General features: G+C 29.9%; 1 protein-coding gene across 1 annotated transcript; it reads left to right on the forward strand.

Moving 5' to 3' along the window:
• The first annotated feature begins 2,680 nt into the window (after nt 1–2,680).
• Nucleotides 2,681–17,238, forward strand: LOC119599894 (ethanolamine kinase). Its single transcript, XM_037949825.1, has 4 exons — nt 2,681–3,751; nt 12,246–12,889; nt 13,316–13,765; nt 16,439–17,238. The coding sequence occupies exons 1-4, from the start codon at nt 3,428–3,430 to the stop codon at nt 16,524–16,526; spliced, it is 1,506 nt and encodes a 501-aa protein (XP_037805753.1). The 5' UTR covers nt 2,681–3,427; the 3' UTR covers nt 16,527–17,238.
• The last annotated feature ends 229 nt before the right edge of the window (nt 17,239–17,467 follow it).

The following is a 17,467-nucleotide window of genomic DNA, read 5'->3' on the forward strand; positions in this document are numbered from 1 at the left end:
GTCTACGTATACTGAACCTTGCTTTCTGGGCAAGAAGATACCAGTGACAGACAAAGTTAAGTAGTTAGGTGTAATCCTCTACCGGAAATTAAAATAGAGACACCACATAGAGGATAGGATCAACAAAGCACATCGGTGCTGGGCGATATGTAGGAAAACTATATGCATGAAATAGGGTCTTAGTATTACTATGACAAATTGACTTTATAAAAGTGTAATTGGACCAATTCTAGCTTATGCTTCAATAATCTGGTGGACTGCTTTAGACAAAAAGTGCAATATCAAACTACTACAGGGAGTTCAGCGTACATGCTGCTTCAACCAAGTGTACTACTTCAACCAAGGCTCTGGAAACATTGCTAGATATTCCACCCATTGAAACATATTTAAGGAATGAGGCGGCTCTTACAGCCGAACGGCTCTTTACTTTAGGCGAACTGGCCAAAAGCGGTTATAGGACACGTCATCAATGTAAACTGGACACATTGGAAGGTTATACACAATCATCGGACGTGCCTGATCGTATACCAGACACAGAATGTCTTGGTCAAGCAGAACATTAGAGCAAATACCATTAGGAATTCGTTGTTATACGGATGGCTCTAAATTGGGGGACAAAGTGGGGTTCTATATTGAAGACCCAGAAACAGAAATATACCACCGTTTACCAAATCATAACACAAGCTTCCAGGCAGAAGTACGAGCAATAACGGAATGCGTAAATTGGATTAGAATAAATATGGCGCCCACAGCGCTTAATATATTTACCGATAGCCAGAAGGCAATTAGGGCGATATCAGGCGATAGAATTAAATCTAAGACCGTATTGGATTGTAAGAAAGCTTTAACTGAATACTCTCCCAGAGGTAAGGTTCACATCATATGGGTACCAGCCCACTCGGGAGTAGTCGGTAACGAAAGGGCGAATGTAATAGCTTTAAAAGGTAGGGAGCTCGAGGCAGTTAACCTGACAAACGCGAAACCAATCGACGCAACAAAAGCTGAACTTAAAATATGGGTGAGAGAATCCCATAAGGCCTCTTGGAATAAGGAAACAGTGGGTAGAACCACGAAGATCCTATGGGGTGACCCTGATGAGAGCAAGACGAAAAATCTCCTCAAAATGAGCAAGTCTAAAGTTAATATGATGGTACGTATTCTGAGTGGACACACAGGATTACGAGCACATCTATGCAAAATTGGACGTGCGGATTCAGACGAATGTAGAGCATGTGGAGAGGACAGTGAAACTTTGGAGCACTTTCTTTGTCACTGCTAGGTATTCATCGAAGTTAGATCCAAGAAGTGATGTTATTCCGGAAATAACATTCCTGACTAACACTGATTGGAAGATTCTTAGGAATTACGTTCAGGAAACTGAGTTTATGAACACTGAAAAATAATTCGTTCAGTTCCCATTTTTTTCATGATAAGGAGCTCACAACAGACCCGATAGTGACCTAGGTGTATTTCTTCGGATTTTATGTACTATACATCCTCCTATCAACCTAACCTAACCTGGTCTCAAACTTCTTCAAGACGAGAAATCTCCTCAAAATGAGCAAGTCTGAGGTTAGTATGATGGTACGTATTCTGGGTGGACACACAGGATTACGAGCACATCAATACAAAATTGGACGTGCGGATTCAGACGAATGTAGAGCATGTGGAGAGGACAGTGAAACTCTGGAGCACTTTCTTTGCCACTGTCAGGCATTCGTCGAAGTTAGATCCAAGTATCTTGGAAGTGATATTATTCCGGAAATAACATTCCTAACTAACACTGATTGAAAAATTCTTAGGAATTACGTCCAGGAAACTGAGTTTCTGAACATGGAAATACATTCAGTGAACAATTTTGTTTTATGAATTGGAGCGCACAACAGGCCCGATAGTGGCCTAGGTGTATTTCTTCGGATTTGATGTAGTATACATCCTCCTATCAACTTACCTACCATGTATGTATGTATGTATGTATGTATGTATGTATGTATTTATGTATGTATGTATGTATGTTTTCAAAAAACTATACATAATCTGAGCTAGCAGTAGAAAGATAAAAAGATAAAAAACTCAACTCAAATAAAAACATCAATACTTGCCATATTAGTTTAACAGATTTGAGTGTTGTGTGCTATAGCAAAAAATATGTATATTTTTTATTTTTCAACAAACACTATATGAATACTGTTCATTTGTGCTTCTAGAAATTGCAGTGTAACGTCGCAATTTTTCTAGTTAAACATAAAAACAGACGGCAATATTTAGTACCAATGCTATTTAAATCTGAAGTTTAAATATTTTTAGTATGGCGAGTGATAAAAACGTGTATTTTGCGGTATATGCTGACTAATATATTAGTAAAAGTAAACACTGATTTTAATATGTTTGTATAGTAACTTCAGACTAGGGAATAATCTTTAGTTATAAACAAAATTTAGAAATTTTTTACAAATTTGCGTTTGCGTACTTTTTATGATATTTTTTGATTGAGAGCAAAGTAAAAAAATTAATTGCTATCATAAATTTGCTAAATATTTTTACTGAAAATTACGCACTACTATTGCTGTTGACAATGTAAAAAAATAGCTGAAAATTTTGCCAGCCGATTTTAAACCGCCGCCGATAGGCATGGTGTCAGACGCCGTCGTTAATGTTTGTCGGCGCTTCTTTCTGCTCTCAGTTTGAAAAAGTATTTCGACGAAAATTGACGTGTTTCGGCAATATTTTGCAAAATATCGTGTTTTACCGCATTTATTTCAGATAACATAAAATAAATAAATGCTTAAATAATTTTATTAACAAATTGTACTTATATACTGAAAAACATTTTTAGAACATACAACAAATTGTTAACTTAATTGTTAAAACAAATCAAAAGGAAACAACAACAACTAAAAAGGAATAAATACAAAGGCCACATAATTTTACTACCACACAATTATTACGTGAAAAATCGATAAAAATAGATTTTAGAAACAAAATATTTTTGTTGATAACTTTGTTAATGTTTGTGTGAGTGTACCTACAGTTTTTGGAAAGCATAAATATATAAAAAAATTAACAAAAATTCTACAAAAAGAATATAAAAAAATCTAAATCAAAAATTCTGCGCGATTATTGCGTTTGAAAAACTGTCGGTCCGTTTGTTTCTTGTGTTTGAACTTGGTTGTTGGCTGTTTTGTTTACCTTCTCGTTTGGTGAGGAATTTGTAATTGCAGCTACACCTTAAAGTTAAGATTTTTGACGCAAAGAAATTATATTTTAATTAAATTGACTAAAGAACGTATTCTATAGTCAAAAATCGTTTAATTGCAATTCATTCAAATATCTACAAACCTAATTGAAAAATAACAACGCAATACATCTTTGAATCAACTTTACAAGTTCCTCCTACTAATTTTGTTATTAAGTTTGGATCAATAGTATGGGCACAGAAACTAAAATAAATTGTTATACTGAGAACACTGCAACTGGTATTAACCGTGTTCCAAATATTGTAAAGCTTTCTTCTGCAACTGCTTTTAACAATACTTGTGTAAATAATGGCAAATGCTCATCGAAAAATCTTGTAACGTCTGTCTCAAATAGTGCGTCAGCTCAGCCTCACTCATCATCGTCACAAATTGCCGTAGAAACCACAGTGCCATTTGTGCCCATACACATCGATGAAAATGCCGTTATTGAAGGAGCTAAAGAAATCTTAAAAGTAATACGACCAACATGGGATCTTAATTTTGTTCAATTCAAGGTAACTAGCGAATAATGTGCCTTCGGTATTTTGTTATTATTGGAGATGGTAATGAATTGTATATCATTGATAGGTAATAGGTAGTTTCTATTCATTTTTTTAATAGTTAAACAGATATTAATTTTTTTGTTTGAATTTAAAACAAAAAATTATATACATATTTTATTTTCGTTTTTTAAACTTAAATTAACCGCGAAACCCCCAAAAAATTACTATAAAAATATGTCATTTTAAGACTAATAACTTTGTATATAATTCAATGTTAAATTTTTCAAGTTTCGAGTGTAGGTAAGATGTTCAAAAATTTCCTTGAAAATAATTAGTAAATATAAGCAATTTCTTATATTGGATGAATTTAGCTAATAAAATTTTTAAAACGTTTTTACATGTAAAATCAGAACGCATTTATATATATAGCAATTCTATATAGGTACCTACATACTTTTTTTTTTACAAAATGCATTTAAAAACTTTTAATATAACTTTATTAAGCTGTATTAAAAGTTTCAATGAGATCCATTTCCTTGTATGCTCAAAATATATGAATTTATATCATTTTCAATATTATCATTAAAAATATTTTTTAAATTATGCCAGGAAACATATTTAGTTCATTTACCCCTGAAAATATTGAATAAAATTTGCTCAAGACCATATTGTATACAGACATATACATATACAAAGTATTTCCACATTAGGAATATTTGATAACTTATTGACCGTTTCTTGATATCAGCCGCTGTCAGCATAATTCTATATGCATATTTATTTAAAAATGAAACTTAAACTATCAATTAATGAACACGGAACTATTCGCCCTGTAATTTAAAATAATTACGAAATTTATAATGTAATCTTTTTGAATTGATATATTAAATACATTGGAATAAGACTGTCCTAGTTATAACTAAATACACTACAATATTTTAGTTATAACCCTAATAAACATTTGTATAAATACTACTCAAGCTTTTTCTTAGTAAAATTACGACATTTTACATTATCGTTTAGTGATTTTAAGATGATTTTTACATCATAGAATTAATTTTATTTATAGCTTTATAATTATGTAATAGTTTCTATGAATTAAATTATAATTCAATGTTAGATTATAAAATTAGTATAAATTATTAAAAAAGCTTTGTAAATAATACTTATAATAATTAATTCAATGTTAGATTATAAAATTAGTTTAATTTATTAAGAAAGCTTTGTAAATAATACTTATAATAATTAATCGTTCACGAAATAAGGCAAATCATTTAATTCTAATTTAACTATAACAATGTTTTCATAAAAGTTGTACGTAAATACCTATTAACTCATAAAGAATGTATATTAATAGGTACTGGTATTCATAAATCGCGGTATTCGATATTGAATATTACTTCCCGGGAAAATCAGATTTGAATTATTCCATTATTTTATTAATACATTATTTAACAATGTATGTATACAGTTCGTAAATGTCGTGCATTGTTTAGGTGTAATAATTGATAAAGAATTTAATTTTAGGAAACATATATCTGCAGTTGGATCTAAAGTTGGCAATACTAATTTAGATTGTTTTCTACCTAAACCTGTACGCCTTAGAATATCTCACTCTTAACTCATGACGCACATTCTCTATTGCCTTGAAATCATTAGTGGTACTACTAAAAGCTATATTAAATATTTGACTGTAATATATAACAGAATCTTGCGGTATATTTTTCTCAATAAAATTTCGGGACCAGTGTTGGATTTCTCATTTGAATTCCTTTTCGTTCGAGAATTTGATAAATACGAGAATAATGCTAACACTATATTGCATAGTAAATACACACAAACCAACATCTGTTGCACGTACTTTTCAAAGTCAGAAAATAATTTGACCAAGAATTAATAGTGGTATTTTTAAAAGGTCATTTTTAGTACGATCATCTAGAATTTGGAATAAACTTCCTAGAAACCTGAAAACTTTTAGTTACTCAATAAAAAAAAACGTATGTAGATTATTTAAGGAATATCAATTAAGGAAGAATAAAAATGTATATGCCTAAAATGTTATCAATTAAAAAATCTATTGTAATTATTGATCACTACGTATTTTTGTAATATATTAATCATATATGGCCCTATATGGGCTCGATTAAATAAATTAAAAGACAGCATATTAATAGGAAATTATTTCCCAATATTATATCTACATTGTAGATTCTACAATTAGTTTTTAATACCGCCTTATATTTCATCTCATAGGTATGCTATGAACAAGATCTTAATATTTGCATTGCAAATAATAATTTGTTAAACTATTAATTAAAACAAACAATAGCTTCTGTTTTTTTATTGTTTTTTAATGAAATACTAAATCATATGATCATTTTGTAAAGTGCGCATTTAAAATTTGCATTTAAGTGTATGTTTTTGGAATTATTCACAAACAAAACACTTTTGTTCGTCTGTTTTTGATTTTTTACTTATCTAAAGTATATTGTTATAAAACTGGTGTTTGTATTTTTAAAGGCATTCGCTCAGAATGTATGTATACCTGCTGTGTATATAGATTAGTGTTTATATATTTACATACATACATATGTTTTTATAAATATACATTTTCAACAGATAATGCATATTTTTGTCATGATAATTGTTTACATTTTTATAAAACTTTCCACTGTATTTGTAATCTACTGAAAGAAAATATCTACAGTAAATTAAAAAAAAATTTGACTGCATTATTCGTCAATAATAAAAACAAATCAAAAATATTAGAATACTTATGGTATTATTCATAATAAAAACCTAACTACTAACTAACGAGCTGCTATCCTTCCCTTATTGTAATTTACACACAAATAAGTTAGCAGCAATATAGTTAGCAGCAATATAGTTAGCAGCAATATAGTTAGCAGCTCGTTTTTCATTATGAATAAGTGGAGGGAGTATTCCTTCGTGCTGATGTTTATAACAGGCAAAAATATTGGTCCTACAACCCGTACCTCCCGAATAAAGATTTTAAGCTCATGTTAAATAAAGCAATAGCTATACAAAAATCATCATAATCGAAGCTCTTTTGACCCTATCCCCCATATAAACTCCCCTAATACCACGTTTATATAAACATAAACATTTGACGTTAGCCCCGATATAAACCCTCTTTAAAGAAAATATGTTTCATAAAAAATTGTTAAATATATCGCAATAAAGTTAAAATTCAATATCAATGCGCTTTTATTTATATTAAATCATATTTAAAATGTAATTATAATTGATATAGGGTATCATATGGTCATATACACTATGCCACATAAGTCTTTGTTCGGTATTTTCCGATGTAATAAAGAAAATTAAAAAATTCTTTCACAATTTTGTAAATGTTATGTTTTGAGAAATATAAATCATAAGCAGCGTTGCCGTTTTGGTCTTTTCCTACCAAATTTGGTAGGATTTTTTTTCATTTGGTAGGATGATAGTTTAAATCGATTTTTGGTAGGTTTGTCAAAACACATACTTATAAAGAATATTACCAATTTAATTATTTATTTATTAATGTATTAAAATATTAAAATTTTTGTATATCAAAATCTTATTACATTTTTGAATCATTAAATGGAGTTCGGAATATCGCCTTATAACAGGACTTGAGGATTGAAAACAAAAGATTTTTGTAGAGCCCTTTATTTCTTAAAACAATTTATGTTAATTTTATCTCAAATTTCATTGTAATTTTTTGAGAACGACCTAATGTGGGAGCTAGGGCAAAGTTTTGTCTGAAATTCTGAAACAAAAAAATATGTAGTGTATGACTAATTGTATCTAAGTAGTCACCTGAAATGCAAAGAGGAACAAAATATTGAAAACTTTTTGGTTGAAATCATATTGTCGCAAATTATTAGAACTCTATTGCCAAAAAACAGGTCCTTATTAATATTATTTTGGGCTATTTAATGTGGCAGTTAGGGTACCGATATTATGATTTCTGGGTACTTCAAACTGAGTGGGGGTAAATTTGTTTACAATTGCTACATAACCAACAATTTATGTTAATTTTATCTCAAATTTCATTGTAATTTTTTGAGAACGACCTAATGTGGGAGCTAGGGCAAAGTTTTGTCTGAAATTCTGAAACAAAAAAATATGTAGTGTATGACTAATTGTATCTAAGTAGTCACCTGAAATGCAAAGAGGAACAAAATATTGAAAACTTTTTGGTTGAAATCATATTGTCGCAAATTATTAGAACTCTATTGCCAAAAAACAGGTCCTTATTAATATTATTTTGGGCTATTTAATGTGGCAGTTAGGGTACCGATATTATGATTTCTGGGTACTTCAAACTGAGTGGGGGTAAATTTGTTTACAATTGCTACATAACCAACATATTTTTGAACATTAAAATTATTTTCCAGGTGTTTTCGGATTTGTATTGGGTCTGGATACAATTATATAGGTATAGCAAATTTAATCTAAACATTTTAATCCTTGCAATTAGGTACAAAATATATATTCATATCATATCTTCAAGGACGTTTCCCTACACAAATTAAAAATGAATCTCAAGAAATGTATTTATCATAAAAGCTGTGATACATGGTTTATAGATCTTACAAATGTTCAGAAAATGTCTAAAAATTGTAAGTTGACACGAACGATAGACATTTTCAGAAAAATTTTCTGCCAATATAGTAAGATCTAATAACCGTTTATACATAGTTTAACACAATTTTGCATTTTAGGCGACGAAATACCTTAATAAATAAGTCACACTTTTCTCAAAAAATAATTATATATGATTTTCAAACGATTTTGGTAGTTTTTTGACAAAAATTTGGTCAGTGGCAATGCTGGTCAAAAGACAATGTTTTTCAATTCCAATATAACAAAAAAAAAAAAAAAAAAAAACCATTCCGAAATGTAATTTATTTTTTATTAATCGACGTTTGTAGACTTTTGTAAAATTCAAAACATGAAAAAAATTATTTTTCTTTTAAAAATATTTTATTTATTGGAATTGATAAACGATTTCTTATGATTTTTATTTCCCAAAATATAACATTTACAATAATGTAAAAGATTTTTTTATTTTCCTTTAATACACAGAAAAATACCAAAATTAAAATCATTTGTAGACTTTAGTGACATAGTGTATATTTTTTTGGTGCATAGTTTCCACATTTTTAGTGCATATTTTAATTTTTTTAGTGCATGAAAATCCTTGCCTTGGTGATTATACACACAGTCTTATACATAAACATTTTTATAGAACATATTTTGTATGAAAATTTGATTTATAAACCTTTGATAAAACTATGAATAAGACTCACAATGTTTAAAATGTTTAAGGTTTATTATGTTGCTTTTATTTTATACTATTTTAAAATTCTGCGAATATATTTTTTGCAAATATAGATTCATTTTAAGTGAATCTAAAAAATTTATTTGCCCAAAATTAATGTAGCCATTTTTTCAAAGAAAATGTAATTATATTTTTAAGAAATCAAAAAAGTCTTATTGTTTACTCAATTTTACACTTTTCAAATGATTTCCGGCATGGGTTCCCGTTATCCGATTGGGCTAAAATTTTACACCACTTACTTTTAGACACTAATGAACAATATAAGACACATCCAAGCACAAGTTATATTTTTTGGACACCTCTAATATACATACATATTATCAAGCTAAAATATTTTTAGGATTTCTCTCACCTTCAAAACATGCCGTAATTGTTCTAGTTGACCAACATTAACGATTTCTTTTATTTTGATTTATATTCAATAAAAAATAATTCTTTCATATCATTTTTTTACTAAAAACACTCAAAAAACCTGTAAAAGAATAATTATTATCGTTATATAAATTTGTAAATCGATTAATTGAGTTCTACATTAATGCATTAATATTTCAAACATCAATTTTGCTATAGAAAATCTTTTTCTAACATTGTTTCTATTTGTCTCTAAATTGTTCGCCACTGTATACATATAAAAAGTACATTTCATTCATGTGGCGTGATTTTTTAAAACACGCGACAATATTTAGAAACTGTTTATAGATTTTGTTTTTATTTAAAATATATGTATAAATTACAAAATAGATACTATAAATTTATGTGCTGTCTGTCATTGATTTCATCTCGACTGTATTCACGGAGATAGAGATTCTAAATATAATTTTGGACTTTGGTTTCATACGTCAAAAATCTGTTTGTTATTTGTATACTTATGATGATGTACACATTGAAACTAATCTTTCGTATACAATTTAAAAAATTATGGGACTTTTGTTGTTTTTTCTTAGGCAATTTCTAATTGATAAAAATGACTTAAGTCTTTGTCATTTCATAAACATTTTTTTCTTCGTTTAGTGAACTTTTTCGACCACCTGTATGCCTTATTAATATTTTTTTTATCAAGCTTTTATCTATTGTATCTATAAATGTCAAAATATTACACTGATTCCTACATGATACCCAACAAAGTAGTGTAGGGTATCATGTGCAATGTGTGTCTAAATATGGACTGATCAGCATAACATTTTCGTTTTGTATAAGGTTTTATTGGTCCGTTGGCTTAGTTTTTAGTCTATCAATCTGGTGGCTGTTGTTTCGATTTCAGCCAAAGGCTCTCTGTTTGATTACAAAATTATTGTGTGCGCCATCAAAGCATACGGAATTTTTTAGCAAATTGTGGCATTATAGTTGTCTTGTGCAGGCCTTTAATGTCTTACTCGCTTTGTAATTGTATTAAGATTTTAAAGGTCTGATATACTTCATTTAGAAGGATTAGGTCAAAATAAGGAGATATTACATTTTGTAAGTTTGTATCTGAAGTGATATTTTATATCTTAAGGAAAATTATATGAAAATTAAATTTATTATTCATTTGTCGAAACTTAACACTAACTATAAGGACTGCCTATTTTCAGATGTGTACAACTTAGTTATGTTTTACAAACATTAAAAATATGAAAACTTAAAACTATTTCGTATTATTTCAATTTCAGTAGGATTATTTAGATTATGCGAAAAATAAACAAACTAAAATTTGGTAACATTTTTATGTTTTATTATTAAATATAATAAAAAAGCTAATGACTCAATTATTATATTTTTACAAAAATAAAGAAAAATATTAGCCAACATATCTGAACATTTTATATTTTAACGACAATTCGCTCCGGTACGACTTTAGCTAGATGGTAAACACAGCGACAGCTGTTTCAACAAAAAGTTTTTTTCGCAGCAAAGAACTATCTGGCACAGTTGAACTGTTACAATAAGATATACAAAGAAATATTTGTTTTATATTCTGTTCTCACTTCCCTTCTCAGAAAGTGATGAATAATTCAAAATTTGAATAAAAAAATACTTACCAAAAATACATCTCATATTTTAGTAAGCGGCAGTGTAGTGTATTATATTATCAAAAAACTTCTAGTACTACGATTATATATTATATTCATGTGTTATATTTTTCCTTCTTCCCTTCACCTGTTATTCATACATATATACATACATATATGTGAATGTATATCGCAACCGTAAATTTTCATGTTTATAAGTGTTAATACAATAACAAAGCTATTAAATTATTTTTTTTATTCGCGATGAAATCTCAGTCATATAATAAAATATTTTAGACATTGCTTATACAATTGCAACAATGCTAAATAATTGAGTGTGTATTATGATTGATTAAAATGTTCCGACAATATCAATGGAATTTTTTTATTAAATAGCATGCTTACAAGTGTTTAAAACTGTATAACTAAATTTTAACTTTTAATTGAATTACTTTTTTTTTGTATTTTGTTGTTTCATACTTTAATTAGGCATTCAATTTTCTAACAAATTGTTTGAATTTTAACTAACATTGATATTCATTATACTTAGTAATAAAAATGTATTTTATGAAAAGAAAATTTTCGTATAATTAAATACATATTTATTTCAATTTGTAACAAACCAAAAATCCAAAGTATGGTAGCCGCACACCTCAATATTTTGATAAAGTTTCTTCTAAAACGTAAAGTGAATTTTTTTTATATTTTTGTTGCGAAGCATACTGGGTACTTCTCTACGGAAAAGAGTTTCTATTAAGTTTTTGTTGCAATGTTTAAGTTGCAGATCAAGAAAGAAACGACCAACGTCCTTCCATCTGTATAAATTTAGCATAATCACTGGTTGGTTTGCTTTTTAATTTTATGGTTGTTTGTTTTGACTTTATCTTGATTAATAACTTAAATAATTTTCATATTTTATCTTATCTATAAGTAATAATAACATTTGCATTCTTAATAATTAGTTTAGCAAATTAATGATGTAGTTATTAGTACATTTACATACATACGTATGTATATATTTTTTATAAGTTTTTTGCTTTTTTACGGTTAATTAAAACTTGAAATAGTAAATTTGTTTTCTCTTTTATACCATCAAGTAAAGCATGTTTATTTCCATATCTGATTGTAATGATATTTTACTTTCAATTTTATTGTGTATTTACAGAAATTTACCGATGGTATTACTAATAAGTTAGTGGGTTGTTTTTATAATCCTCCCAACGATTATCGCATTACTTCCATTACAAACAATCTTCATAATACGAAAATCAACGAAAGTGATCATTCAGATTCAGATGTTCTGTCACAAAGTTCAAATACAAACATCACCGCGGAGAGCACAGCTGATGATAACAATGACTCCGGAAATCTTAGCGACGCTGACGCCGATACAGACCCTGAATCTGCAATGTCAACAAACACAAACATGACGACTACATGTGAAGCTCCGCCTACGAAAAACGTAGTACTCGTTAGAGTATATGGCAACAAAACAGACCTACTTATAGATCGTAAGGCCGAAACCCGAAATATAATCCTTTTGCACTCATATGGATTTGCACCAAGTCTTTATGCAACTTTCAAAAATGGGTTGGTTTATGATTTTGTACCTGGTGTAACTCTCAATCCCGAGAGTGTTCTTCGACCAGAAGTGTGGTCGTTGGTGGCTCAACGTATGGCTGATATGCATAGATTGGTTAAGCCTAATTGGAACCACGATGCCAAGCCTGTGCCAATGCTGTGGAAAAAAACACAAAGTTTCTTTGATTTAGTACCTGTTAAATTCACTGATGCCAACAAACATAAAAGGTAATTGTCTACGGAATAGATAAACATTGATTTAGTTTCTATTTTCTGCAATATGCCAAACAAAAATTCATTATTTTGTAGAAAACTACGTTGAGAGGTCGGTCCGAGTGGTCGAACGGATCAGAGAACAAACGAAAAACGTCAAGGCTGTCGGCTGGCCGGCGGTTTAGCTATGACTCGTTGTTATTGTACGTAGTTTGTCGTTCGTTCACATTCGTTCGTATGCATTATTGTGGTAACAAAGAAATCGGTTGTACAACAACAGAAATATCAAACGAACGAATGAAAATTGAAAGAATTATACCTCGTGATCATGCATGTTCATGTCTGTTAATTAACAAACATATTATTTCGAATCATGAAATTTTACTAATCACTGTATCTTGATTTTTCTTTCTTGGTTTTTTGTTTGCGATTCATATATAGACTTGAAGGCACATTTTTACCTATTACACGAATGCGTAAGGAATTCTCAGAACTCTACAAACGATTGGAAGCTTTGGGATCACCTTTAGTATTTACCCATAACGATTTATTGCTGGGCAATGTTATCTATACAGAATCATCTCAAACTGTGACATTTATCGACTATGAATATGCGGACTACAACTATCAGGCCTTTGATATTGGAAATCATTTTACTGAATTTGCCGGTGTTGACACCGTCGACTACACCCGTTACCCTAGTCGAGATTTCCAAATGAAATGGCTGAGAGTCTATTTACAAACATATCTACAGAGATCACAAATCAGTGATGCCGAAGTAGAGGCATTATATGTGCAGGTGAACCAATTTGCATTAGCTGCTCATTTCTTCTGGGTCATATGGTGTCTAATTCAAGCTGAACATTCCACAATTGATTTTGATTACGTTGAGTAAGTTTTTTTTTTGTTAATATTACTACATATATGTGGATGTATCGCATTGTTTTTAGTATTATTTTAGCAATATTGTAATAATAAAAAAAAAACGAGAATTGGCTATAATATATTATGTACTATTTAAATTGCAAGTATGCAAGTACATATATGGGCAATTTCATGTCAAGTGACCCAAATAAAAAAAATCGTTTTTGACAAAATTTGCACTAAGGTTAGTACTAATGAAGAAATAGCAATCTAAATTCTTTTGGACAATTTTTGCTAGGACCAATAGGTGAATGTATCCTGTATGACCAAAATGTCCAACTTTGATCCCCTCTGACTCCGTCAGTTCTTGCGTCTGGTCTACTATTCCATAGTACTAGGTTAGGTTAGGTTAGGTTAGGTTGATAGGAGGATGTATACTACATCAAATCCGAAGAAATACACCTAGGCCACTATCGGGCCTGTTGTGCGCTCCAATTCAAGAAAAAAAAAAAAAAAAAAAAAAAAATTGTTTACTGAATGTTCAGAAACTCAGTTTCCTGGACGTAATTCCTAAGAATCTTCCAATCGGTGTTGGTTAAGAATGTTATTTCCGGAATAACATCACTTCCAAGATACTTGGATCTAACTTCGACGAATGCCTGACAATGGCAAAGAAAGTGCTCCAGAGTTTCACTGTCCTCTCCACATGCTCTACATTCGTCTGAATTCGCACGTCCAATTTTGTATAGATGTGCTCGTAATCCTGTGTGTCCACTTAGAATACGTACCATCATACTAACCTCAGACTTGCTCATTTTGAGAAGATTTCTCGTCTTGCTCTCATCAGGGTCACCCCATAGAATCTTTGTGGTTCTACCCACCGTTTCATTATTCCAAGAGGCCTTATGGGATTCTCTCATCCATATTTTTAATTCAGCTTTTGTTGCGTCGAATGGTTTTGCGTTTGTCAGGTTAACTACATCGAGCTCCCTTCCCTTTAAAGCTATTACATTTGCCCTTTCGTTGCCGATTACTCCCGAGTGGCCTGGTACCCATATGATGTGAACCTTACCTCTGGGAGAGTATTCAGTTAAAGCTTTCTTACAATCCAATACGGTCTTAGATTTAATTCTATCACCTGATATCGCACAAATTGCCTTCTGGCTGTCGGTAAATATATTAAGCCCTGTGGGCGCCATATTTATTCTAATCCAATTTACACATTCCGTTATTGCTCGTACTTCTGCCTGGAAGCTTGTGTTATGATTAGGTAAACGGTGGTATATTTCTGTTTCTGGGTCTTCAATATAGAACCCCAGACCCACTTTGTCCCCTAATTTAGAGCCATCCGTGTAGCAACGGATTCCTACTGGTATTTGCTCTAATGTTCCGCTTGACCAAGACATTCTATCTGGGATTAGCGTTTCAAAGTTTCCGACATATTCAGTGTCTGGTATGCGATCAGGCACGTCCGATGAATGTGTATAACCTTCCAATGTGTCCAGTATACATTGATGACGTGTCCTATAACCGTTTTTGGCCAGTTCGCCTAAAGTAAAGAGCCGTTCGGCTGTAAGCGCCGCCTCATATCTTATATATGTTTCAATGGGTGGAATATCTAGCAACGTTTCCAGAGCCTTGGTTGAAGTAGTACACATGGCACCACTTATACCCAAGCAGCATGTACGCTGAACTCCCTGTAGTAGTTTGATATTACACTTTTTGTCCAAAGCAGTCCACCAAATTATTGAAGCATAAGCTAGAATTGGTCTAATTACACTTTTATAAAGCCAATTTGTCATAGTAGGACTAAGACCCCATTTCATGCCTATGGTTCTCCTACATATCGCTGGTGCGATATGTAGTACTAACGTTGGTGCAATTTTTATCCAAATCCAAAGACATCGATTTTAAAAGTTGGGTCACTTGACACGAAATTCCCCGTATGTATGTATATGTGTAACAAATTTAATGAAAAGGGAGTAATATATTTCGTTTTTTTTTTTTTTTTTTGTGGTTATGGAAAATATAAAATTAAGCTTTTATTAGTGTATTTTTTATTATGTGATCTCATTTTTATTAAGAAACCTACTTAACCTTAACTTATTAGTACTTTAATTATATATTGGGTTTGTGCTGATGTTTGTAACGCACAAAAATAGTGGTCCTTAAAGTATCTCAATCAGCTTAGAATCAATTTCTGAGTCGATTTGGCCATGTCCGAAAATAACTTCAGACATTTAATTATGTTAAATAAACTAGTACATATACCAAAATCGTCAGAACTAAATATTATATAAGCCTGCTTATTTTCTATATAAACACTAATATTATGATGAAATTTGGCATAACTTTATATAATATAAGCTTAAATGCCTCTACCAAATTTGGACCGGATTATAAAAATCAGTTTTTCGATATAAATAGCTTAAGTGCCTTTGAATTAAGATAAAATTCAAGGTAAGTGCTTAGTTAAAAAATAAGTCACATTTTCGTTATACCTATAACTGGTGTAGGGTATCATATGGTCGCCCATACCCGACTGGACTTTTATTCGATTTTATATAAAAGTTTGTATACTTTGACTTTCAATAAATAATAATAATATTAAGATCCTCATTCGGCTCCATTTCTGCAACTTAAATATTTGTATTTGTAGTAGTATTAATAATATATTTATTTCATTATCTCTATTTACAGATATGCTTTTATACGTTATAATGAATATTTAGCTAGAAAGGATGCATTTCTGGCTTTGGATGCAAATCTACCAAAGTGTAAAATCTAACGATTGACATGAATCCTCCATCCTTGATAGTCTTTTAGTGGTGCTGTGGTAATTCCCTGCATCTTCCTACCAGTTCCCTGAAAGCTGCTCTTAAAATCAGCAAATAAAAAACAAACATAATTTAAAAACAAATAAATTTATTTAATAAAATTAGCATTCCTCAAGCATTAAAACTTTAAATACATATTTATTTTATTAGCTGTTAACGTTAGATATTTTGTTCTCTCATAAATGTTACCAGTAACTTCCTATATAATTATTTGATTTCACTTTTATCTAAAATGATTTCTAATTATATTTTTGCATTGGCTTTTTAAATTATTTTACAATCTTAATTGTCAAATCAACTTAAACAATATGATTGTACATAAAATATTTATAATTATTTCTTTACTTAGTTCTTAGTTACATACTTACTTATTTAGTTTTATATATTTTTTTAATATTTTTAAATGAAATTGATTTGTGATTTAATACAAATTGTGTTTTTATTAATCTAACTAATGTAAAAGAACATTTTTATAAATTTAAAGCCCTTTATTCCCCAATAAACCAAAGAACGAAATGTTAGCAAAAATAATATCACTTTATGGTGTATTATTAATATTATATTTTATTGTTGAAAATGTCATAATTTTAAAATAATGATCTTTAATACCTTCTTTCTTAAAAAAATACATCAAACCAAAAAAAAAATAAATTAAAAAACGAACTCTGATAATAAAATGTACTAAATGAATTTATGCATTTTCAGATATTTTATGAATTGCATATAGGTCTACTGTGCCAATTGCTTATATCATACATAAATATATGTACAAACATACATGTGTATATTTTTCAGAAAATTTTATTGATACTTATTGAATATGTAGTGTGTGTACTCTCGGTCCAATAGGAAGTTTGATCTCATATTAAAAATAATTTGAATTCAAATGTCA

Source organism: Lucilia sericata, unplaced genomic scaffold (genome assembly GCF_015586225.1).
Source record: "Lucilia sericata isolate MDLA Ls3-8-SP2 unplaced genomic scaffold, ASM1558622v1 Contig000003F_arrow, whole genome shotgun sequence".
NCBI lineage: Eukaryota > Metazoa > Arthropoda > Insecta > Diptera > Calliphoridae > Lucilia > Lucilia sericata.